Below are 26,360 nucleotides of genomic sequence, written 5' to 3'. Positions count from 1 at the left end.
TCTACCTCTGCCTCACAGGTGCTGGGATCAAAGGCATGTGCCACCACACCCTGCTCAAGAAAAATTTCTTAACTTGTGATCTAATGTTTCCATGTTGTTTTCCTTGTTGCTAAACTGCAGCACTCTCTCTTTCTCTGGTTTTAGAATGCTGGAAGAGAAGGAAGAGCCAGGCTTTCTTACTGGTTTAAAGATTCCTGCCCCATGGGCTGCTGGGAAGACTGTGGAAACAGTACACCCCGTCAGAGACAACTATAAGTTTAAAGAGACTGTCCATATCCCAGGAGCTCGCTGCCTGTATCTGAGATTTGACAGCAGGTGCTCATCACAGTACGATTATGACAAAGTAAGCGAGGATGGATTCTTGTCGCCACGACTCTAAGCTGGATCCTTAGATGCTTCTTATTTTTCTTTGCTGCTGTTCACCATTCCTGATTGATTTCTGTCTGCAGATACCTCTAAGGAGAGCTTCCCTCAGATAATGCTATGGAGGATAGTGACTGAGGCAGTCTAAGAACAGTGCTGTCAAGGCATGTTGAAAGTGTCTTTGCCAGCTTCCAGCACCTTAGATCACAGGAGAACTCCTTAGATTCTTCTGCCTTACCTCTTTTTTTTTTTTTTTTTGTAATTATTTATTTATTTGAGAGCAACAGACACAGAGAGAAAGACAGATAGAGGGAGAGAGAGGGCATGGGTGCGCCAGGGCTTCCAGCCTCTGCAAACGAACTCCAGATGCGTGCATCCCCTTGTGCATCTGGCTAACGTGGGACCTGGGGAACCAAGCCTCGAACCGAGGTTCTTAGGCTTCACAGGCAAGCGCTTAACTGCTAAGCCATCTCTCCAGCCCTGCCTTACCTCTTGAGAGAATCCTGTAGATGTGTGATGGTCCTTCATCTAGAAAGGTCTTACTGCCCAGTTCTTGGGGTTTTTATGTGTCATCTGGGAGATGGTAGCCTTTTAGAATGTTTTCTCATTTGTTGGAGTCTGGCTGACGTTTATGTGTATTCTACATTGCCATTGTTTTAGGGCCTATGGTGATTTTGAGGAAGGGTTAGTTTCTAATTTTGGACTCAACAGAAGGGTTTTAGGCACTGGAGGATTTTTTAAATTTTTATTTCTTTTGATAATTGTTTAGTTGTTAACCATTGTACTGAACTTAGGAAGAAAGACTAATGAAATTAGGGAGTGCACCATATGAAAGTTCACATGCAGGTTATCCAGTAGCTTTCTGTGTATAGAAGAGTACCATACATATCTTGTCAGCTACATGTCATCTCTGTTCCTTGTGGACAGTATGAGGGCAAGTGGACTTGAACCCCATGAATGACATCTTATGTGTACTTGCCATGAGATGGTGAGACACATGACTAGAAGTTGTGGGATCCTCTTCCCCATTAGCTTTTAGGAAAGTCAAGAGTCCTAGCTGTCTGGCAGGGTTGAAAACTCACCTTGGCTGATGGCTAAGATGGTCTGCTTCATGTGTCCTGGCACTAGTTCCCTCATTTCCTAGGTTCAACTGAAGTGACTATTTAAGTGGAAACAGAAGAGGTTGCCACTTTAGTTGGTATCATTTGTTTTCCCCTTAAAAACAATAATTGACATCTGATGTGTGCTCAACTTATGCCTGCAGTAGCATTAGAATTAAATGATGAAGCACAAAGAGGCCCACTACATGGACAAAAGTATATATACTTTCCAAGTATCCCTGGCTGATGTCAGCAAAAGGTCCAAAAGGGTAAGAAATCATGAAATGACAAGCATCCTGGGCTGAAGATGCAGCTTTTAGGTGTAAACTTAGATCAGTGTGAGGTGGGCAGGGTGTGTTGGAAGAGACAGGGCTTGGTATTTATAGAAGGCAGAGCTTAGTTTTCCTCATATTTGAATGCCAAGTGAGTTATCACTGTTTCTGCTTGATATTAGAAAGTCAGCTGATTGGATATAAATAAATATATATGGGAGAAAAGTATTGACATACAGCCTCCTTTCTGGCCCATGTTCTTGTCACTTTCTTTTTCTACCATTAAGCAGAATTCTGAGAATATGCAGCTTATTTTCAATTTGTTGCTTTTTAAAATATCTTTATTTATTCATCTAATTTTTGGTGCCTTTCTTTTATTATATCATATATTGTAATCTTTCCATCTGTATTTGATCACTTTGTTAATTTGGGGGAGGAATTAAGGGTTCGGACTGTACCTGTTATTAATGAGTTATATATAGCTAGCATTAGAATAACTGTAGGAGAAATGTACATGCATAATAGCTGAGTATAGTTATTTTAATGTGAGGTCCCAGGCCAATTAAAGTTTGATAATATGAAAAATATTATTTCTATTTTAAATATTGTTATTTATCTGTGGCTGTGCTGTTAGTACCCACAACTGGTTGTCTCCAAACGCCTATCAGTTAGACCTTAAATATCAGGAAATATTAGTTATAATAATACCAGTACTGGGTTATAAATGTTTGTTTTTACAAATATTCTTTGCAGCCTTTTTATTTGTAGATGTTGTTTTTGTTTTTCTTTTACAGTCTAACAGTCTATTTTCTGTTTTGAAGTTGGTGATATATGCGGGGCCTAACACAAACAGTAGAAAAGTTGCTGAATATGGAGGCAATACTCTGGGATATGGCAGCCGTAGTGTCTTAGGAACTGGTTGGCCGAAGGATTTGGTGAAGGTATGGTATCCAGTCAAGATGTTTTTCTAGAAAAGAGAGGTGACCATAGGTCTTCATGGGCTTGAGGAGTAAATAACCCCATGGGGCTTTGGTTTCATTTTGCCAGGCCTTACAGTGGCCTTTCTCTCACTTTCAGGACCTCATTCCCTTGTCCATGCCCATGCTGGAGCTTCAGTCTTTCCGTCTCTCCATGGCACTTGCTTCTTCACAGAATTTGCTTCCTTACAGCACTTGCTTCCCCAGGAGGAGTGCTGCTTATTCTTCCAGCAGTCTTCTAGACTTTCTTAGGGTGTGCACCCTAGTACCATGGGCCCACTGCAGTTTCAGTATTGAGTTGAGCTTTTCTAATGGCTTGGGCCTTGGGACAAAATAGTGCCCCATTTTAAAAACTGGTATAATTAGAATGTGCTTTGTAATCTAGGCCATGGAGCTAATCACTAGTGTCTACGTAGTACAAACATGAGTCAAATGCCCACTAACACCTAGAATGTGTCCAAAGTCTGTTCTGATCCTTTGTATTATATGTGTGATGTACCCTCTTTAATTCAACCAGTGATGGCTGAATTTCTGTCCAGGTTATAGCCTGGATACAGCTAAATCCAGATTGGCACACATACTAATCATCCTCCAATTCACTGCCTTCTGTGCCTTATACATGGAGCTGGTTCTGCAGAAAGAGCCTGACCTTCCAGCACATGGTGTTTTAATACTACTGTCTCTTCCTGCCTTGTTGGCATAAATCCTTCAGGAAGAAACAAGGTGAAGTGGAAAAAGTGGGATTTGGAGGAATCTATTAGAAAGTAAGCTTAAGCTGGGCATGGTGGCACATGCCTTTAATCCCAGCACCTGGGAGGCAGAGGTAGGAGGATTGCCGTGAGTTCAAGGCCACCCTGAGACTACATAGTGAATTCCAGATCAGCCTGAGCTAGAGTGAGACTCTACCTCAAACAAACAAACAAAGAAGAAAGTAAGTAAGCTTAAGATTGATTCATCTTTACTCTGCTCCTGTCGTTGGGCAGTCACAGCATGTTTCCCAGATACCTTGGCCAAAAGCTACCTGTCAGGAGGGATACTTAAAAGGTTAGTGTCTAAAAGAGAGGGAATGGAATTTATATCAAAAAATTAGTGAGAAAGAGAGTGAGATATTGCTATAGTCCTTCTGAAAGTGAATATCTGAGCCAAGTATGATATAAACTTCTGGAATCCCAAAACCCTCAGAGTGAAGCAGGAGAATCATAACTTTTAAGTCAGCCTGGGCTACATTATGAGATTTTTGTCTAGAAACAAAGAGGAGAAAGAAAGAAAAAAGAATCAATCAATCTCTGAAATACATTGCTCTCCTACAAATTGTTTGTCTTTTTGTAAAGTTCATTTTCCCCTCCCCCCTTAAATCTCAAGGTGGAAGGCGATACAGTCACCTTCTCCTTTGAAATGAGAAGTGGCCGTGAACACAACACTCCTGACAAAGCTATGTGGGGCTTTGCTTGCACAGTCCGCGCTCAGGTACTTGAATCTAATCCTGCTATGCGCAGAGTCAACTTTTCTCCTATGTGCTGTGGTGACATACATCATATTTGCCTTGGAAACAGGGTAGAATATGAGCTACTCGTTCATTTGTCTCTTCTGTGTGCCAGTAGGAGCTACAACGTAGTTTTATGTGACAAAATCAGCTGGGACCTAAAACCCGTTCAGCAGCACAGAAATAATCTGTGGCTAGCATTCTTCAAGGCCTGGAGGGGTGACCTGACTCCAGAGGGCAAAGGCAGTCCAAGCACTCAGTAGACCCAAGCAGTTGGATTCTGGTTTTTTTAGTGAAGTAGGAGTTCGACTTGTCCCTCTGGTTGCCAGATTTTAAAAGCATACTCTAGACTTAGATTACTTGAAGTTTACCAAGCATAGACTCCCTGGAGTGGAACTTTTTGCTAGAATGTAAACTCTGAGGGAAGGGATCTTTGTTTTGTCCTCTGTATCCCAAGCAACAGTGGCTGGCACAGAAAAAACACTGAAATTTTCTCAGATAACTCAGTGCATTCATTAATAGCATCATGGTTCGAGCCCAAGAAAGAAATGACAGACTAAATAATAACCTATGACAACTAAGTAATAGAGAGGAAGCAACCTAAAGAAGCTAGGCTTCTTGCTTGAGATTCATGCTATTTCTACTACAGCATCTGCTCAGCTATTCTGTTTTCAGAACAGTGTTGAGACTCAATGGTCATTCCAGTGCTGCCCTCTACTCATGATATTGGGTGCTGTACCGCTGGCCCATAGCAGTGGCACTCTGTGCTGCTCTGTGATGCTTGTGGTGGGGACGGACAGTTCAGTGTGGTGCAGCACAGGTTACAGTGCTCTGTCTGTGTCCACTGACCAATGTGGTTTGCCCCTGTCTGCATTGTAGGAGTCATCGGAGGATGTCTCAGGAGGCTTGCCCTTCCTGGTAGACCTAGCCTTAGGTCTGTCTGTGTTAGCTTGTTCCATGTTACGAATCCTGTACAATGGACCAGAAATTACCAAAGAAGAGGAAGCCTGTCAGGAGCTTTTGCGGTCCAAACTTTTACAAAGGTAACAGTAGGTTCACATTGAGCTAGTTTTGCCCACAAACTAAAAAGACTTTTTTTTTTTTCTTTTCTTTTTTCGAGGTAGAGTCTCACTCTGGTCCAGGCTGACCTGGAATTAACTCTTTCATCTCAGGGTGGCCTTGAACTCATGGCAATCCTCCTACCTCTGCCTCCCGAGTGCTGGGATTAAAGGCATGCGCCACCACGCCCGGCTAAAAAGACTTTTTATGTGGACCACTACTTTTAGTGCATTTCCCAGCCACTACCACAGGTGTCACTGTGTCTGAGGAATATAATGAAAATTATACCACAGTGCTTTCTGACCCTTACTTTGCTAAACTTATATTTTAAAATATTTTATTTATTTATTTGTAAGTAGGGGGAGAAAGAGAGACAGAATAAGAGAGAGAATGAGTACACTATGGCCTCCTGCCACTACAAACAAACTCCAGATACATGTGCCGCTTTGTGCATCTGGCTTTACCTGGGTGCTAGAGAATTGAACCTCGGCCAGCAGGCTTTGCCAGCAAGCACCTTTGACGTATCATCTGATCCTTTCACGTGTCTGATGTATCTGCAAACATCAAGTAGCTTTCTAGTAATTTTGGTCTAAGAGTAAGTGGGGAACCCTTTTTCTTTGTTTTCAGGTGCCAGTGGCAGGTGGAGGCCAATGGTGTCATCTCCCCTGCCCTTACTCCAAGTCCCTCTCCACTGCCTCTGACCATAGAGGAAGACAGAGAATTCACCTACCCATCAGATGTCCTCGTGCCTCCTGTTGGGAACTACTTTGACCTTCCTCGAATTAGGCTGCCTCCAGGAATCATGATAAAGCTCAGGGAAATTTCTGGGCGTGCTAGACCTCAATTTAGACCAAGTATAAAGTATGTTTTACTTTTTTTTCCATGAAAGCAAATGTTTAGACAGTAAAAGGGATGGGATGTATTTCATTTTATGTTCTAGCAAGTGAACCTTAAGTTTTCGGTTGGCTGGGCATGTCATAATTCAGTGCTTTATACCATGTGGAATGCTCCAACTTTGATTCCCAAACAACAAAAAATTAATTAAATTATATTAAAATGCTGTTGGGGCTGGTGAAATGGTTCAGTGGGCAAAGCGATTGCTGTGCAAGCATGAGGACCTGAGTTCATATCCTCAAAATCCACACAAGTTGCCTGTTGTGGTGGTACATGCTTATAATCCTAGTGTTGGGGAAGCAGAGTCAGGTAGATCCCTGGGCTTACTTATGAGCTCCAGGTTCAGTGAGAGACCTATCTCAAAAAATAAGGTGGACAGTGATTGTGAAGGACACCTGCCATCATTCTCTGGCTTCCACATGCACAGTTACATACATGTATGTGCATCCCTATGTACACATGCACCCACATGAATAAACATGCATGCACACCACACACATAGATACCAAAAGAGTTATGTTTACTAATAAACAACAGTCAAGTACCTTGGTGAGCCCGCTAGGTGGTGTTCTATTACGGGTTCTCATAGTGTGGGCCTCAAGCCACAAGCCAAGCAGCACCTGAGAACTCATTAGTTAGTGCTTAGCCCATTTCACATCTGTTGAATCTGAAACTTTGAGGGTGTGACCCACTTAGCTGTCTTAAGTTTCTCATGGGATTCTGATACATGCTAAAGTTTGACAAGATCTTGCTCTAGTACTCAGCTTCTACTTTTGATTTCCATATAGTTTGGAAACATCTTCTTTAAATTTATTTTTCACTGGCCACTTCCATAATTATAGACAATAAACCATGAGAAGTCCCCCCCCCCCCATTTTCCCCTTCGCAACTCCACTCTCCATCATATCCCTTCCCCCTTTAATCAGTCTCTGTTTTATTTTGATGTCATCCTCTTTTCCTCCTATTATGATGGTATTATGTAAGTAGTGTCAAGCACTGTAAAGTCATGGATATCCAGGCCATTTTGTGTCTGGAGGAGTGCATTGTAAGGAGTCCTAGCCTTCCTCTGGCTACCTCTTCTCCAGTGGACCTCCAGTGGCCTTGGAGGATGTGAAAGAAATGTCTCAGTGCTGAACACTCCACTGTCATTTCTTCTCAGCCATCCCAGAGGTCACCACCATCTGTAAAGAGAAGCTTCTCTAACTAAAAGTGAGAGTAGCATTAATATATAGGTATGAACATTAATAGAAGTGCTTATTGAGCGGTTTGATGAGCATAGTATATACATTCAGACAGACACCAGCAAATGTTACACCCTTAGGGCTCATGACTTCCCCGTCATAGGTTTTCAGTATCTGGCATGTATTCCCTCCTGTGGAGTGGGCCTTCAGTCCAGTTAGAAAGTGGTTGGTCTCCTTCATAACAGACTTGACACTATTGCACCCATTGACTTGTTTGGCCTGGCTGACTAAATTTAAGGTTTGCATTGTCTACTGTTCTTTATTTCGACTGGTGATTTTTTTCTTTCCCATGGAACTGCTTTCAGTATATCTTTTTTTTGGCTTTCTGTTAGCTGGTCTACATGGAGGAGGTTTTCAGCTCAGTTCCAACAGGATTTGTCAGTGATCTTGCAGTCCAAGTATGTGGAGTCTTCAGCAATAGGGTCTTACCATCTATTCCTGCTAGGAAACCAAGAGCCTTGGCAATGGCTTATAATGTTTTGGGGGTATTAGGGACCTCCCTGGCCAACAACTCACTAGGAGGTATCACATCCCTGGCACTGAAAATTTTCTAGTAGCAGTCTATGGCTTCTGGGTGTGCCATTGTCCAAAAATGTAGGTTTCCAGCTGCGTGTGGTGGTGCATGCCTTTAATCCCAGCACTCAGGAAGCAGAGGTAGGAGGATCACCTTGAGTTCAAGGCCACCCTGAGACTACATAGAGAATTCCAGGTCAACCTGAGTTAGAGTGAGACCCTGCCTCAAAAAAAAGTAGGTTTCCATATGACTTATTTATATCATCTTAGATTTTGATTAACCCTCCCCCCACGTTTCCTTTACTCAGTCTCTTCCCCTGACCTCTCTTAGGCCTTTCCACCCCCAGTAGTCTGTTCTTCTACATATGTAAAATACCATCCTCGTAAGTCCCCCCTCTCCTCTGCTACTGAGTTTTATTCCAACTCACCTCCTAGTCCAAACATTTATAGCTAGGAGGCACATATGTTCTTTTGTTTTGTTTTTTTGAGGTTGGGTCTCACTCTAGCCCAGGCTGACCTGGAATTCACTATGTAATCTCAGGCTGGCCTCAGACTCACGGCGATCCTTCTACCTATGCATTCCTAGTATTGGGATTAAAGATGTTTGTCACCATGCCTAGCATGTCCTTATTTTTGATTCCTAGGAAAATAGTAAATGGGATGTCTTACAGCTTCAAATGTATTTGTGCTGCTTTTGTTTCAAGCCTGTTTTACAGGCCTCTGCCTTACCTTCTAAGACAAGATTGACCCTTTCAGAAAAAAAAATGTACAGAGTAGACCTAATTTAAAATGAAAAATGCAGAAAACAGCACAAGGCCTCAGCACTAGATGGCAGGAATCTCTAGTAGATACATGGTCCTGAAGAGCTATTTCTCAGCTTTAGGCCTATTGCAGATCTGATAGGGCTGTAGCTCCAAATACACAAATCATGCCAGTCAAGTACATTCTCTTTCATCAGCAATGTCAGTTTTATAAATTAATATGATAAATTAATTACCAACACATACTACTCAACACTACCATCATATTCATGTCTCTTACTCTGTCTTAATAAAGGAGGTACACTAAGCTGGGTATGGTGATGCACACATTTAATCCCAGCACTCGGGAGGTAGAAATAGGATCACCATGAGTTCGAGGCCACCCTGAGACTACATAGTGAATTCCAGATCAGCCTGAGCTAGAGTGAGACCCTACCTCGGAAAAACAAAGACAAACAAACAAATAAAAAACCCACAAAAATAAAGGAGGTGTACTGAATAATTAACACATTTAAATCAAAGCCTACATTCTTAAACCCTATCAAGTACAAGTATAGTGTTGTTACACTGATAACTTAACATACACCTGCCTGATTTCCATTGTTGCTATAGAGAAGTGATCCAGCCAGACGTGATGGAGGAAATGGTGGTGTCATGCGTTATTAAACACTTGAATCTGGTTGATGCGCTACAGTCCCTCATCAATTTCCAATACCAAGAAGAACATGCTGAGGAATATGATTTATTGTGTAAAATTATGGGAGAGACCTTTAAGAAACTCAATGCCATGGAGAGACAGCTGCAGGTAAGTGACAGCTAAGGCATTCACCTTACAACCATCAGCGATGGTTTCTTTCCTTGCAAGTGAAAGAACTTTAAAATGATCTAAGCCAGGTATAGTGGCACACACCTTTAATCCCAGCACTTAGGAGCTGGAGGTAGGAGGATTGCTGTGAGTTGGAGGCCACCCTGAGACTGCATAGTGAATTCAGGTCAGCCTGGGCTAGATGGTGAGATCCTACCTCAAAAAAACAAGAGCCGGGTGTGGTGGTACACGCCTTTAATCCCAGCATTTGGGAGGCAGAGGTAGCCACCTTGAGAACACGTAGTGAATTCCACATCAGCCTGGGCTAGAGGGAGACCCTACCTCAAAAAAACAATCAACCAACCAACCAACCAAACAAACAAACAAAAAATCTAGGGGCTTTACCCCCTCTTGTCTCCCTCATGGTGGGAGCCCTCTCTACTTTCTCTTCTTTTCTCCTCTTAATATAATAAAGTCTCCCCCCAAAAAATGACCTAAAAAGTGTTAGTTTCACAAATTTCCCACTTTGCAGATTGCCTTTGTTTTCATTGCATCCATTGCCCATCACTTCGTTTCTCTTTCAGAGTGTTGCGGAACTAGAACAGAAGTGGCAAAGTGAAGTTGAAGATGCTATGCAGGGGAAGCTGGAGAACAATGTGCCTTTCTTTTATGATTACCATTTCAACGAGGTAAGCAGGAGTGGGATTCACACTTGGGACTGCCATTCCTAGAGCAGTGACACTGTGTTAGTGCACACGTGTGTAGAGATACAGCATCACCTTCTAAAATGTTGCATACTCCAGAACATACCTGTTCTTACAAGGGTTAAATGAAAATTGATTAGATCTAATTAATAGTGTCATTAAAAGTCTAAAGAAATCACTCTTATTATCAAGTTTTACCTCTAAAACTTAAATAAAAACAATCAGAAATTTATAAATCCCAAAGAAATAACCATAAAGTAGACCATGTGATTTTTAATCATTATAATAGAAATGATAGCATGTAATCCCAGCATTCAGGAGGTAGAAGCATGAAGATTGTGAGTTTGAGGCCAGCCTGAGCTACATAGTGAAATCAGATGTCAAAAAAATTAAGGCCAGGAATGAATCTCTGTGGTAAAGCACCTACCTGGCATGTTGAAGGCACTGTGTTCCATCTCCAGTATTGAAAGTAAAGTCAGAATATAACTTATAAAGATGCTTTAAGTATAGAAACATGGACCAAATGTGGCAGTTGCTCCCTAGCATTTTCTTTCTGTTTTTTTTTTTTAAACAAATGTACAGTAAAACTTGGTTTTTGTAGGTTCTGCATACCATCTTTTCTTGATTTTTCCTTCTTTAGAACAAAATGAAAGAACTAGAACTTTTGTGTTCAATGAAGGAAGTCTCCTTTGATGGAAATGATCTTGAAAACATGGTTCTATCACTGAGGTTAGTGATGTTAATACTATTAAGGCTAATGTATCACCTTGATGCTCAAAACAAACAGAAGGTCTAGACTCTGGACAGATTTTTTCTGAAATGTTGTGCATTCACCAGAAAATTTAGCATTAGAACTTTCCTGATAAGTCAGAAACATGGATTTGAAATTTTAGAAGATAGCACAGTCATTTGAAACAAATAAAGAAACTAAAAATGACCATAGTTTATAAGCTGCTTCCCCCTTGGGGGGCAGGTGAGCAGTGTTTATTAAGGTATTTTTACTTAGTTTCCCCTTGGTCCTATTCTGTACTTTGTCATTAAAAAAAAAAAAAAAAAGAATTGTTTTGGGTAAGCTTGAGAACAACTAAATACACATCAGTCTTTCTTTATAGGGAGAAGTTCCTGCAAGAAGTGAATTCTCTAACTCAGAAACCCTCGCATCCACTGGCCAAAACGAAGACACTGGTGAAGAGTCTAATGAACCGAGCAGAGCTGCTGCTTCATGTCACCATTGCAGCCCAGTCAGGCCTCACCAGGAGCATCTCAGGGACCCCAGCCGAGACACCCGGTATTGTTCTAAGGCATAACTGCTTTTCAAGAATACACTGCTGAACCTGGGGAGATGGCCCAGTGGATGAGCAAAGCACCCATGTAAATGATAGTGGGCAGGACAGCTAGGGAGGTGGAGCTGGGATCCCCCAGGGTAAGCTGAGTAGCTAGAGCTGCACTAGCTGAATGAACAAGCTCTGAGCTTAAGAGGCCCTGTCTCAATAAATAAGGTGGAGCGTGATCAGTAAGATACTTGATGTTACTCTGTGCCTTCCATATACATGCACATCTGTACACATGTGCACCCCCACCCATGCATACGTACATAACACAATACTCATCCATGTCACACACAAAAAAGAAAAAAAAGGGAACATAACAGAAAAAGAATTCACTAATAGATACTCTTAGGACCATAAAAAGAAAAAGAGGAGACTATTTTTGGCTTCTTTATTCATGAAATCACCCCATCCCCCTTTTTTTATATTTTTATTTATTTGAGAATGAGAAAGCATATATATATATATATATATATATATATATAGAGAGAGAGAGAGAGAGAGAGAGAGAGAGAGAGAGAGAGAGAGAGAGGGAGAGGCGGGGAGAATGGGCACACCAGGGCTCTAGCCATTGCAAACGAACTCCACATGCATGTGCCACCTAGTACATGTAGCCTTATGTGGTACTGGAGAATCAAACTCAGGTCCTATCAATATTATGAGTCTTTTTTTTTTTTTTTCCCTGTGGTTGGGTCTCGCTCTAGCCCAGGCTGACACCTGAAATTCACTATGTAATCTCAGGGTGGCCTCGAGCTCATGGCGATCCTCCCACCCCTGCCTCCTGAGTGCTGGGATTAAAGGCATGTACCACCATGCCCAGCAACATTGTGAGTCTTTTATGCATCATTCAAACCTCTGAAACTAGATTTCATCTCTACTAGTTATGTAGAGCCTTCTCACAGGACTTTCTATGAAATTATTATTTCTAGATCCTATTTTGTTAGCCTAAAAACATATTTCTTAGGAAAATCAATGAGTCTTCTTTCTTAAGACAGTATATATAATACTAGGAAAAGCCCATAAGTATTCATTTTTTTAAAAAATGGTATTTATTTATTTAAGAAAGAGAGAAGAAGTAAGTCAGAGAGACAGAGAAAGAGAGAGAGGGAGAGAATGGGCACACTAGGGACTCTAGCCACTGCAAACGAACTCCAGATGCATGTGCTACTTTGTGCATCTGGGTTTACATGGATAATGGAGAATGGAACCCTGGATGACTAACCACTTAGCCATCTCTCCAGCCCCCAAGGATTCACTTTTTTTTTAACATGAGAGGGGAAAAAAATGAATAAAGGGCTGGAGAGATGGCTTAGTGGTTAAGGCATTTGCCTGCAAAGCCAAAGTACCTCAGTTTAGTTCCCCAGGACCCATGTAAGCCAGACGCACAAGGTGGTGCATGCATCTGGAGTTTGTTTTCAGTGGCTGGAGGCCCTGGAGCACCCATTCTCTCTCTCTGTCTCTCTCTCGCTCTGCCTCTTTCCTTCTCTGAAATAAATAAATAAACAAAAATTTTTAAATGGGCAAAAATATTCTTACAGGCTGTGGAGATGGCTCAGATGTTAAAGACACTTACAAGGTATACTGCCCTGAGTTTGATTCCCTAGTACCCATGTAAAGCCATATGCACGATGTGATTCATGAATCTAGAGTTTGTTTGCAGAGGCAGGAGGCCCTGGCATACCCATACTCATTCTCTTTGTCTCTTTGTATATGTGGATCTCTCTCTCAAATAAATAAACAATAATTTATTATTATTATATTTATTTTTATATATTATAATATATTAATTTATTATTATTGCTGGGCATGGTGGTACACTCTTTTAGTCCCAGCACTTGGGAGGCAGAGGTATTAGGATTGCTATGAGTTCAAGGCCAGTCTGGGCTACAGAGTGAGTTCCAGGTCAGCCTGGCCTTAATTGCAAGGGCCATGCTCTCTAGCCCCTCTGCCCAATGGATAGGGTGTAGCAGGCCAGTTTGTTTCTATCCCATTTGTCCTACAGCTTGACTCACTTGGGAAGGAAAATCCAAGAAAACTCATCACAGGGCCACCTGTGTAGTACAACCACATGCCAAGATTAGTCCGTTATATGATGTCCCAGGCCAAAGCTGCCTTGGTTTAATTCAAACAGCCTGTTTGTTACGAAAACAGTAGTCACTCCATAAGGCTAATGCCTTCTAGGGGATTCTTGACCCCAGAGATGACAGATCAGTAGCATCTGAGAAACAGCATCTTTAAATTTTAGATGTGTACTTTTAGATTTAAGCTCCTACATGTCAGATACAAAATGACTGTACTACTTTCTTTGTAATTTTTTTTTTATTTCATTCTTGTTTGTTTGTTTTTTGAAGTAGGGTCTCACTTTAGCCTAGGCTGACCTGGAATTAGCTATGTAGTCTCAGGGTGGCCTCAAACTCTTGGCGATCCTCCTACCTCTACCTCCCGAGTGCTGGGATTAAAGGCGTGCGCCACCACGCCTGGCAATAATAAGTTTTTTAAAATAAAAAATTATTGCTCAAACTCTTTGGTATGTCATAATAGCAGGATTGGGAGGCAAATACTGATTAAAGCAAAGATACAGTTCTGCATCAGGCTTAGCTGTCACTGTAGCCTTTGCTGGAACCCCTTGAAAATCAGGTAGTCAGACTGTTGACGTTTTATTGCTGCTTCTTTCAGCTTGCAAGTCAGCCTCTGAAACAAAGGTGATCTCTCATGCTATCCGGCAGCCAGTTTTTCTTCGCAGCATGTCTGCTCCCTCTGACCTGGAAATGATTGGTAATGAAGATTTGGAATTTACTAGAGCAAATCAAAGGTAAGTGGCTAATGGCGAGGGTCAGCTTCCCTTGTGCAGCCGATGTATTTGTCCAAACAGGTCCCCCTTTGCTTGTTGTCCTACCCATGTCTTGCTGTGTTGTTCTGTAGGCGACGTCATGTGACCAGCCACCGCAGCAGTTCCTTCACACTCCTGCAGTCATTGGCCATCGAGGACAGCAGGGACAAGCCCACCTACAGTGTCCTGCTGGGGCAGCTGTTTGCTTTCATTGGCACCAATCCTGACCAAGCAGTAGGTCACACACAGGTCATGTTTTGCAGACCTCAGGTGACTAGCACCTGGCAGCTGGAGCAGTTGTGACAGCCAGCCGAGGGAGTCAGCCTTCCCTCTCCTGCATTGCAGGTGTCCAGCAGCAGCTTCCTCTTGGCTGCCCAGACAAGGTGGCGGCGGGGAAACACTCGCAAACAGGCCCTGGTGCACATGCGGGAGTTGCTGACGGCCGCCGTGCGAGTCGGAGGAGTGACACACCTGGTGGGGCCCGTGACCATGGTTCTTCAGGGAGGACCCAGGTCAGGTGTTTCTTTTAGTCCACACTGTCCCATCTGCTGTGGGCAAGTCATTCTGATTGTTTGTGGGTATAAAACACAGACAGTGGGATTTGCTGATGTGTTTGTTTGTTTTATTTCTTATTTATTTGCAAGGGGAGAGAGAGAAAAAGTGAGAATGGTTGCATTAGGGCCTCTTGTCACTGCAAATAAATTCCAGATGCATGCATCATGGATACTGGGGAATTGAGCCAGGTCCTTAGGCTCTGCAGATAACTGCTGAGCCACCTCTCCAGCCCCCTTGTTGATGTTTTTCTTCAGATAATTTATTTTCACAGGAGTGGTACATGATTTTGAAAGAATCCCAGCATATATAAGTGTCAAAATTCTTTCATGCCTTTAATCCAAGCACTTGAGAGACAGAAACAGGAGGGTCACTATGAGTTCGAGGCCAGCCTAAGACTATATAGTGAATTCCAGTCAGCCTGGGCTAGAGTGAGACCCTACCTTGACAAACCAAAAGAAAAAGTCTCTTCATACATGTTTCCCTCCTAAATTCTACTCTGCTCATTGTTGTCTCACCCATACCTGCACAAACAGCTATTTAGTTCTTTTTGTATATGTAAGTATAGATGTGAATAATTTTTATATACATCAGATTGTATTATACAATCTTCTTGTCCTTTTGATTGTTTGGAAGAGTATTGGATATCTCTTGACTTTTTATTTCAATACATTGAGGTCTATTTTTCATTTTTCAAAGCTTCATGGATGTCCATTGTATGAATGACTGAAAAACTTAACTCATCCCCTGATGATGGACACATTGATTATTTTCATTACTTCTTTGGGTTAGGCTCCCTTCTACTTTCATGTCTGGTTTTAACTAACTAACTAGCCAACTAACTAATTAATTATAAGCAGAGAATGGGGAGGAAGGAGAACAGGTGGGGGAAGGAGAGAGAGAGAATGGGTTCACCAGAGCCTATTGCCACTGTAAATGAACTCCAGATGCATGTGCCACTTTTGTGCATCTGGCTTTACATGGGTACTGGGGTATGGAGCCTGGGCCAGTAGCTTTGCAAGAAAGTACCTTTAACTGCTGAGCCATCTCTCCATCCCTCATGTCTGGTTTTTTAGTGGTATGTGTGTGTCCCAATAGGTTTAATGAGGGTTGCTTGCATGAACAGGGCAAGGTAGTAGCTAAACTGCTATGGAAAATGTCTCCTTCTTCTTCAGCAACCATTAACTGCCATTAGATTCCTAAAGAAAGGGTGGGACCTCATCAAGTGTTTCTTCTTTTTTCTAAATTTATTTTTAAAATTTTTTTGTTTTGTTTTATCTTTACTTATTTGTTTGAGAGTGAGAGTGAGAGAGAGGGGGAGAGAGAGAGAAGGAGAGAATGGGTGCGCCAGGGCTTCTAGCCACTGCAAATGAACTCCAGATACATGCACCCCCTTGTGCATCTGGCTAACATGGGTCCTGGGGAATTGAGCCTCAAACCAGGGTCCTTAGGCTTCACAGGCAAGCGCTTAACCACTAAGCCATCTCTCTAGCCCTGTTTCTTCTTTTAAAAAAATTTTTTTTAAACTTTGTTATTTGTTTACTTATATGCGTATGTGTACATGTACATGAACACCCAGGCCTCTTGCTGCTGCAGATGAATGTTATAAGCATGTGCCATTTTTTTAATTTATTTATTTGAGAGCGACAGACACAGAGAGAAAGACAGATAGAGGGAGAGAGAGAGAATGGGTGTGCCAGGGCTTCCAGCCTCTGCAAATGAACTCCAGACGCGTGCGCCCCCTTGTGCATCTGGCTAACGTGGGACCTGGGGAACCGAGCCTCAAACCGGGGTCCTTAGGCTTCACAGGCAAACGCTTAACCGCTAAGCCATCTCTCCAGCCTGTGTGTGCCATTTTTTGCATTTGATTTTTGTTGTTTGTTTTTCAAGGTAGGGTTTCACTCTAGCTCACGCTGACCTGATATTCACTATGTAGTCTCTCATGATGACCTTGAACTCACAATGATCTTCCTACCTCAGCCTCCTGAGTGCTAGGACTAAAGGCATGTGCCACCATACCCAGCTTACATTTGACTTTTATGTTAAATAAAGAAGGCATTTTTCTTTTTTCTTTCTTTCTTTTTTTTTTTTTTCTTTTTTTTTTTTTGAGGTAGGTTTTCACTCTAGCTCAGGCTGACCTGGAATTCACTATGTAGTCTCAGGGTAGCTTAAAAACTCATAGAGAACCTCCTACCTCTGCCTCTCAAGTGCCGAGATTAAAGGTGTGTACCACCACGCCTGGCAAGAAGGTATTTTTTAAAGTATTTTTTAAATTTATTTGAGAGAGAGAAAGAGGCAGAGAGAGAAAGAGAGAGAGAATGGGTGCACCAGGGCTTCTAGCCACTGCAAACGAACTCCAGATGCATGCACCTCCTTGTGTGTCTGGTTTACATGGGTCCCAGGGAATCAAACCAAGGTCCTTTGTCTTTGTAGGCAAGCGCCTTAACCAGTAAGCAATCTCTTAAGCCCAAGAAGGCATTTTTCAACAAGTCCTAGTTTGAAACTGCTGGCCATGGCTTCTGCCTCCTGGTCAGTATTTGGTGAAGTGTATCCAACAAGCAAAGTGCCAGTGGCTGGAGGAAAATGTGCCAACTAAGTGGCTCTTGGGAAGTTTCTATCCATCAGCAAGGGAAGCCATTCCTTAGAAGCAGCTTTAAGCACAAAATTGTAGGTCTGCTAATGTCCATGGTGGGTGTGTCCTGGCGAGTTGTAGTGACAAAGGACATGCCAGCTCTCATATTGTGCTAATAATTGGAGTATGAACTTGAAAAAGATACTTAGCTAATCTCTGTGGACCTTGTATGTATTTTCATTGGTACAACTGCCTTGATAGGCCCAGTGCTGCCTAAAACACTGTAGGCATGTACCAAGTCAACAGTTTCATTATCAAGTAAGTTTGGAACATGTATCACTGTTGTGCACTTAGAGGTGCTGTGTACTTCAGCTTTAGTAAAGGCTTGCAAGAAAGGACCCTGCTGAAGTTTCCTTAAGCCAGGATTTTCCAGAGTTTTCTTGAGTGTGGACCTCTGACGTTGAAAGACACCAGGAAGTCTTCACAGACTTCTGTGGTACTGTAGTTTTGGGGACTGAGTGTGGTAATCTCATGTAGACACTGTGCTTCTCAGAACTCTTGTATTGACGTGTTCAAGAAGCCTTGGTTTTTGTCTCATAGAATTGAAGAGCTCACCTGTGGTGGGATGGTTGAGCAAGTCCAAGAAGCCTTCGGGGAAACCATGACCTCCGTTGTATCTTTGTGTGCTCGTTACCCTATTGCTTGTGCAAACAGCATTGGACTCTTGTGTACCATACCTTATACCAGGTGAGTACAAAAATGCCCTTGACTCTAGGAAATTATACCCCACTGTGGTCAAGTGAGCATTTTATTTATGAAATGAGATTCTTTTGGCTTTGGTTATGCAATACTTGATATAATCTTTTCTCAGCTAGGCATGGTAGCACACACCTTTAATTCCAGCACTCAGGAGGTAGAAGTAGGAGGATGGCCATGAGTTCAAGGCCACCTGAGACCACATAGTGAGTTCCTGACCAGCCTGTGCTACAGTGAAGCCCTACCTTGAGAAAAATGAAATTAATACATTTATGTAATGAAATACTGTAGAAAGTAAGTGGGGCCTGGGAAGATGGCTCAGTGATAAAGCACTTACTAGTCAAGTGGAGTTTGATTCCTAGACCCCACATAAAAAGCTAGAAGGAAAGAAGCTTTGGAGGATTCTGTAATCTCAGGATGCTAAAGATGAGGTGGGAGGTAGACTCAGGAGAATTTTCAAGATGCTTGCAGGGAGCACAGCGAAGAACAAAAGATAAGCCTCAAAAATGAGAAGGGGGCTGTGGAGATTCTCAGCAGTTAAAAATACTTGCTTTTGAGGGCCAGATGTGGTGGTGCATGACTTTAATCCCAGCAGTTGTGAGATAGGAGGATCGCCATGAGTTCAAGGCCACCCTGAGACTACATAATGAATTCCAGGTCAGCCTGGGCTAGAGCAAGACCCTACCTTGAAAAAAAAAAAAAAAGAAACTTTACTCCTGGCAGGTCCGTCAGGTTCCTATGTCAGTTCCTTACTCTTGAGTTGTGTGGACAAGTGCTGCTGCTGTTAGGGTTACAGTACCTTGTAAAGATAGGGAGGTTCTAAGAAAATTGTATTTACTGAGAGTCTTTTTTTTTTTTTTTTTTTTGGTTTTTCAAGGTAGGGAACTTACTAGGTAGTCTCAGGGTGTCCTCAAACTCATAGCGATCCTCCTACCTCTGCCTCCTGAGTGCTGGGATTAAAGGCGTGCGTTACCATGCCCAGCTGAGAGTCTTTTGTGTTGACACATTTCTTTTCCTTTCTTAGATCTGTTAATAATTTGAAGATATTGAGTGTTCATGGAATTATTCATTGCCCTCATGAGATATATTAGTTTTGTCTATTACTGTTGTTATTTTCCATCAATTTCTACTTGGCTGTCCTATGTGAACAGACCAAAGTTGAAAGTCTTTTATTGTCAAGGGGCTCATCATAGTAGTTCTGTGTTGAGTATTGCAGCACACTTGGCAAAGAACCATGCTTAGGAGTTTCGCACCCTTCTAATACTCTGACCTTCCTGAGAGCTGCGGGAGGGCTGGTCACTTGTGTTTGCTCATCTTTCCCTTGCCCCTTGGTTAGGAGTGAAGAGAAGTGCCTGGTCCGCAGTGGTCTGGTGCAGCTCATGGACCGATTGTGTAGCTTGAGCAGTCAAACTGAGTCCAGCTCCAGCGAGAAGCAGACCAAGAAGCAGAAGGTAGCCACCATGGCCTGGGCCGCCTTCCAGGTGCTGGCTAACCGCTGTGTGGAGTGGGAGAAAGAGGAAGGTGAGCAGTGGGACTTCTTTCTACTCGCCATGGTTCTCTGTGTGATGGTGCACTAGTGGTTATGCTGCAGGGAGTGGGGGTCCTCAGTCAAACTGCATAGCCAAGTGGGCTTCACCAATTGACGAGCTCACAAGAACCTTTGGTATCAGTGTGGTTTTGTAAAAGCTGACAGCTATCCTGGGCTATAAAATGATTCGTGTTCTTTTTTTTTGGTTTTCAAGGTAGGGTCTCACTCTAGCCCAGGCTGATTTGGAATTCATTATGTAATCTCAGGCTGGACTCGAACTCACAGTGATCCTCCTACCTCTGCCTCCTGTGTGTTGGGATTAAAGGTGTGCACCAGCATACCCTGCTGGTGTTGCATTCTTTTTTTTTTTTTAATTTTTTTGTTTATTTATTTATTTATTTGAGAGTGACAGAGAGGAGGAGGAGAGAGAGACTGAGAGAGAAAGAATGGGCATGCCAGGGCTTCCAGACACTGCAAACAAACTCCAGATGTGTGCGCCCCCTTGTGCATCTGGCTAACGTGGGTCCTGGGGAATCGAGCCTCGAACTGGGGTCCTTAGGCTTCACAGGCAAGCGCTTAACTGCTAAGCCATCTCTCCAGCCCTGGTGTTGCATTCTTAATGGGATATTTCAGAATTACATTCTTAGTGACCAATTCAATTTTAAAAGTCAACAAGAAGGATTAATTTCCCCCATAGAACAGTCACATATACTACATCTATCTATCATCTATCATGTAGCCAGTGCCATAATGAAGATGCTTACAAAGTGTTGTGGAGCCCTAGTGGCTTCTATAGACACTTGGGCTTCTCAGAGTAGGTGACATGTGAGTTGTTCCTGATGGGAAAATGACTTCAAAGCAGAACAAGCAACATGTGTAGGCTCAGCATTCCAGAAGCCCACAGCAAGCTCAGAAAATGTATTTGTGGCTTTTACAAAATATATTTAGGCAACTATGTACTATAATGAACATGGAAATTGATGTGTGTTCTTCTGTTATATATGAATTAATTATATTTTGTTCTCATGAGTAAGGTCTTTGATTCACATTGAATGATGTTTGGAGTAACCATGATTTGTTTATATGCAGATATTGTATAATGAGGAACTGATTGGGTGGTTAGTGAAACACTGAGCGGAATAAAGGAAAATGAGTCAGAGAGAAGCTTTAACACAAGGAGACCAAGAAGGAGGCCTCACCACACCCATAGGCTGATATATCACCACACTCTCTGTTTCCTTTCCTTCACTCTGCAGGTGGCTCCACAGAGGCTGTGCACTCAGGGCTGGCCCGTCAGGTGTCCAGCCTCCTCACCAACCATCTTGCCCGAGCCACTGAGTGCTGTGGCAATCAGGCTGCTGGGAATGATGCCCTTCAGGATGTCCTGAGTCTTCTCAATGACCTCTCCAGGTATGGAGTACCCTGTGGAGCTAGGGCACAGCTCGCTTTCCCTTGAGTGATTAGGGTGCCTTTTGGTAATATTGTGCTTTGAAACATCCAAGTTCTTAGGCCTTTTTGACTCATTCCTGTTTCAAGAAAAGCAGTAGTGTGCTGTAGAGCATAAAGTCGTTAAAATGTAGTTTTTAAGCTGGACGTGGTGGTGCACGCCTTTAATCCCAGCACTTGGGAGGCAAAAGTAAGAGGATCACCGTGAGTTCAAGACCACCCTGAAACTACATAGTGAATTCTAGGTCAGCCTGAACTAGAGTGAAACCCTATCTCTAAACCACCTTCCCCCCCCCCGAAAAAAAAAAGTAGTATTTAGGGGGTAGGGAGGTGACTCTGGCTGGAGGCACTTGCTTGCAAATCCTGCTGGCCTGGGTTCAGTTTCCTATTACCCATGCAAAGCCAGATGCACAAAATGGTCTGGAGTTCATTTGTAATGGCAAGAGGCCCTGGCACATCCATTATTTTCTCTATCCTTCCCTTTTCCCCTCCCTCCCTCCCTCCCTCCCTTGCTTACTTACTCACAAATAAAGAAAGAAATAAAACAGTGTTGGGTTGGAGGGATGGCTTAGTGGCTAAGGTGCTTGCCTGCAAAGTCTAAGGACCCATGTTCAACTTTCCAGATCCCATGTAAGCCAGGCATGCAAGGTCATGCAAATGCACAAGGTCACACATGCTATCAGGATGGCATATGTGAATGGAGTTTGATTTCAGTGGTTGGAGGTCCTGGCACACCAATTCTCTTTCTCCTTCTCATTAAAAGAAAAAAAAAAAAACAGTATCTAGGATCACCTAGGGGAATCATGCATTATTTGCTTTACTACCTTTCTGGCAACAGCTACTGACTGCCCTTGTGAGTGTATGCACTCACATTCCATAGCCAAAAATCTAATCTTCTGAGAACATTAAAGTAAGTCAGAACTGGGGATGTAACTCACTGGTAGGGTGTTTGCCTAGCTTGCACAAGGCCCTGGGTTCAAACCTCAGTACTTCAGGAAAAAGACAATAATCAGGGCCTGTAAAGAACTTGTTCTTTGACATGTGTTTAACCTGCATGGGCTTCATACCCACGTGTGTGAGCATGAGGCCTACAAGTTGTTCACATCTGACAGTGTGTCTTCAGCAGCTGCCTGACCCAGTGTGTTTCCATTGTGGAATGCCACAGGTTTGTTGCTCGTGAAGGATGCATGCATGCATTAGGAGGAATGAAGGAGTAACTGAAAGCTTACTTTGGGTTCCTAGCCTTGGTGCTCCATGAAGTACTCTGAATCTTTGCTGTCAATTAGAGATGTCACAGATCAGGAATAGTTGGAACTTTTTCTTTCATAATATTATTATTGGTCAAATATGAATTCTTATCAAATGTTCACCCAGTGCCCTACATTCTCCATTTCCTTCTTCAGAGGTCTGAGCACATAGGTTTGTCTAACCCCACCTAGGGAACACTTGCTTCTGAATCTTTGAGCAACCTTTCCTGCATTGTGACCTTTTCTTTCTCCTCTTGCAGGAGCCACATAGGGAAAGCTATCCTGAGCCAGCCTGCATGTGTGTCCAAGCTCCTCTCCCTGCTGCTTGACCAGCGCCCGTCCCCAAAGCTGGTTTTGATTATTCTTCAGCTGTGCCGAGCTGCACTGCCGCTGATGAGTGTGGAGGACTGTGGGAACGTGGAGCTCCCACCCTGGAGCTACTCTGTCCCTTCGCTGAACAGTGAGCAGGAGGATCCTAGTGACCCAGCCTCCAAGATTGCCTCCTTGCTCTTAGCCAAGCTGGCAGATTATGTGGTCCCAGGTGAGGAGCTCTTAGACAGGATCATGCACCAGATATTCACTTCCTACACACAACAGGGCTCTGATGGGTCTGGGTGTCCTGAGAGAGACAGGGTGGTATGGGTGGGGTGCAAGAGAGATTTCTGAGCCAAGGCTTTCATATACATTGGGGAACTGCAAAGACAATACTGCAGCTGTTCTGAATGGGCCTTGATTTTTTTTTTTTTTTTGATTTGTGTTTTAAGGATGTCAGACAGTTCTTTCTCCAACTGCTTCTGAACCCGACACTACGTTGGCAAAAACCAGTCCTAAGAATTCCTTAAAAGGAGATAAAGACCCTGGAGAAGAGAGTGAAGCAGTGGATGGCAAACTCTCCATATTTATCCATAAGCGGGAAGACCAGTCCTCCCATGAGGTCCTCCAGCCATTACTGAGGTGACTATAACAGTTGCATATCATCAGGTCCCATACTAGTGTGAGCCCTATACATATTGACTGCCCCAGGCCTCTTGACAGCCTGAGCAAGTACATAGTGTCATACACAAAGAAGGATTAACCATAGAGCCATGACTTGGTGCCTCATCTCTGAACAGTCCTGCAGAGAGTGAGTCCCAGTCCGTCCAGTGGGGGTCTTTAGTAACTTGAGCTGTGAGAAGGAGAATACACTTGGTTTTGGCTGTCAGTTTCCAACCTGTGCAGTCAGACTGAGGTGGAGCAGTGAGATACTTTTTAAGTGTGAATGATTTGGTGGCTCTTCGAGAAAGCAAGCATACATAATTATTACCCAAGCGCTACAAACCTACCTACTAGGCAAGAGGAAGGTCTTCCACACACATAGCCCAGGGGAATTTGCACCAGGGATTTCACTCAAGTAGAAGAGTCTGCTTTTCACACAAGTGATCTGACCATGATGTCGTAGTGTGATCCCTTGTTTACCAGGATGGCAGGTGAAAGCAAATGGCCTCTTAGTTACAGAAAGCTATGGCAGGTCATGATAGGTCAGTGCTTAGGTGAAGAAATCCCCAAGAAACATCCATGGCTTTGTAAAACATCCTAGTACAGGTGTGGTGAGAGGCCTGTTCATGGGGCAGCTGAATTATTACAAAAGAAGATTCAGTCCTTCTTTCCAATGCCACATTCCTGCTTCTATTGAAGTGTCCCTGTGTGAGAGTGAGGCAGAAATCTTGAGTGTCACCTGTGTCCTAGCCCTTCCCATAGTTGGCTTCAAAGTGTCCCTTTGTTCTGGTCTTTTGTTTGTGCTTCATTTTAATGTACATTTTTAAATAATGCATCTCCAAGGTCAGCTGTTGCTTTGGGCTCTAAAAGTCTATACTTATGCACAATAAATTATTTCCTTTTTGAAAAATGGAAAAAGCCTTAGTATAGATTTTAAAAGCCAGTTTTAGCCCATAAAGATGACCTAAACATGGCTGGGTTGCCTGGTAGCACATGCCTACTTCTCACAGAGCCGCTAAATTTGTTCACTGTCCCTTCATTTTACAGTAGCTCAGAAGGACGACCCTTCCGACTTGGTACTGGTGCGAATATGGAGAAAGTTGTAAAGATGGATCGAGATATGACCAAGGTAACCGCATGTGAGAAGCTGCCTGACAAAAGCTGTAATTAAAGTGTTGGCCATACTTTTGGCTTCCAAATAATGGATCTTTTTTTTAAATTTTATTTATTTGGTTATTTATTTATTTAAGAGGGAGAGAGAAGAGGGTGGGGAGAGAGAATGGGTACACCAAGGCCTCTGGTCACTGCAAACAAACTCCAGATACATGAGCTTCCTTACACATCTGGCCTGCAAAAGCAAAGGACTCAGGTTTGATTCTCTAGGACCCATGTAAGCCAGATGCACAAAGTGTTGCATGTGTCTGGAGTTCGTTTGCAGCAGCTGGAGGCCGTGGCATGCCCATTCTCATTCTCTTTCTCCCTTTCTTTCAAATAAATAAATAAATAAAAATAGAAAAGTTGATTTAAAAATATATAAAATGGCTGGAGAGATGACTCAGTGGTTGAGGTGCTTGCTTGTGAAGGACCCAGGTTCCATTCCCCAGTAAAGCCAGATGCACAAGGTAGTGCATGCATCTGGAATTCGTTTGCAGTGGCTGGAGGCTCTGGCATGCCCATTCTCTCTCTCTCTCTCTCTCTCTCTCTCTGCTTCTTCCTTTCTCTTGCCCTCCATCTCTGTTTCAAATAAACAAATAAATAAATAAATAAAATATTTTTCAGAAAGATATAAAATACTTGGCTTGAGATGGCTTAGTAGTTAAGGTGCTTGCTTACAAAGCCCAAGGACCTGAGTTTGAGTCCCCAGTACCCACATAAGTCGAGATGCACAAAATAGTTAGAGACCCTGGCATGCCCAGTCCCCCCCTTTTCTCTCTCTCTGTCCATACACACACACACACACACACACACACACACACACAAATACATATACATATGCACACACACATATCTACCTCTTTCTCAAATAAATAAATAGATAAAATATTTAAAAAAAAAAAAAAGAAGAAGAAGACAAACAGGGCTGGAGAGATGGCTTAGCTGTTCAGGTGCTTGCCTATGAATCTCCAGGTCCCACATAGACACACAGTGGTGCAAGCATGCAATGTCACACATGCACACACGGGGGCACACATGTCTGGAGTTCATTCATGGTGGCTGAAAGGCCTTGGTGAGCCCATTCTCTTCTCTCTGTCTCTCAAAATGAGAAAAAGAAAAATTAAAAAAAAGATATAAAATATTGCTTCTGGACATGGTGGCGCATGATTTTTAATTCCAGCATTTTTGAAAGTCAAGGTAGGAGGATTGCTTTTGAGTTCAAGGCCAGCCACCCTGAGACTACATAGTGAATTCATCAGCCTGGGTTAGACCAAGACTCTACCTCTAAAAAAAAAAAAAAAGGAAGAAAGAAAGAGAGAGATAGGGGCTGGAAAGATGACCCAGAGGTTAAAAGTACTTGCTTGCAAAGCCTGCATGTGGTTCCCCAGTACACATGTAAAGCCAGGTACACAAAGTGACACATGCATCTGGAATTCATTTACAGTGGTAGGAGGCCCTGGGGCGCTCATTCTCTCTCTCTCTCTCTCTCTTCTCTCTTTCCTTGCAAATAAACATTAAAAAATAAAAATAAGCCTGGTGTTGTGGTGCACCCCTTTAATCCCAGCACTCAGGAGGCAGAGGTAGGAGGATTGCCGTGAATTTGAGGCCACCCTGAGACTCCACAGTGAATCCCAGTCAGCCTGGGCTAGAGTGAGACTCTACCTTGAAAAACAAAAATAAATAAATAAATAAAAATAAAAACAAAAAAAGACTAGTAGTATCCAGCATCACCAAATGAGAATAAACAGATTTGTCAAGTATCCAGAGATAGACACATAGCATGTTGTTTTTGGGTTCTG

The 26,360-nt window shown here is 42.9% G+C and overlaps 1 protein-coding gene across 3 annotated transcripts in view; it reads left to right on the top strand.

Moving 5' to 3' along the window:
- The window catches only part of Hectd4 (HECT domain E3 ubiquitin protein ligase 4), a 227,454-nt gene that overhangs the window by 115,784 nt on the left and 85,310 nt on the right, over positions 1 to 26,360 (top strand). For all 3 annotated transcript variants that reach the window (XM_045132394.1, XM_045132393.1, XM_045132392.1), the window contains exons 21-38: positions 145 to 343; positions 2,557 to 2,676; positions 4,075 to 4,179; positions 5,075 to 5,238; positions 5,882 to 6,115; positions 9,276 to 9,468; positions 10,053 to 10,157; positions 10,813 to 10,901; positions 11,285 to 11,460; positions 14,177 to 14,312; positions 14,423 to 14,564; positions 14,676 to 14,842; positions 18,055 to 18,201; positions 19,547 to 19,731; positions 20,995 to 21,148; positions 22,692 to 22,972; positions 23,196 to 23,385; positions 24,454 to 24,535. In XM_045132394.1, coding sequence (XP_044988329.1) covers positions 145 to 343; positions 2,557 to 2,676; positions 4,075 to 4,179; positions 5,075 to 5,238; positions 5,882 to 6,115; positions 9,276 to 9,468; positions 10,053 to 10,157; positions 10,813 to 10,901; positions 11,285 to 11,460; positions 14,177 to 14,312; positions 14,423 to 14,564; positions 14,676 to 14,842; positions 18,055 to 18,201; positions 19,547 to 19,731; positions 20,995 to 21,148; positions 22,692 to 22,972; positions 23,196 to 23,385; positions 24,454 to 24,535 — 2,869 coding nt within the window. The remainder of the gene's footprint in view (positions 1 to 144; positions 344 to 2,556; positions 2,677 to 4,074; positions 4,180 to 5,074; positions 5,239 to 5,881; positions 6,116 to 9,275; positions 9,469 to 10,052; positions 10,158 to 10,812; positions 10,902 to 11,284; positions 11,461 to 14,176; positions 14,313 to 14,422; positions 14,565 to 14,675; positions 14,843 to 18,054; positions 18,202 to 19,546; positions 19,732 to 20,994; positions 21,149 to 22,691; positions 22,973 to 23,195; positions 23,386 to 24,453; positions 24,536 to 26,360) is intronic.

This window comes from Jaculus jaculus, chromosome 13 (genome assembly GCF_020740685.1).
Source record: "Jaculus jaculus isolate mJacJac1 chromosome 13, mJacJac1.mat.Y.cur, whole genome shotgun sequence".
Taxonomy (NCBI): domain Eukaryota; kingdom Metazoa; phylum Chordata; class Mammalia; order Rodentia; family Dipodidae; genus Jaculus; species Jaculus jaculus.
The sequence above is the reverse complement of the archived record's forward strand: the minus strand, read 5'-3'. Positions and strand labels throughout refer to the sequence as shown.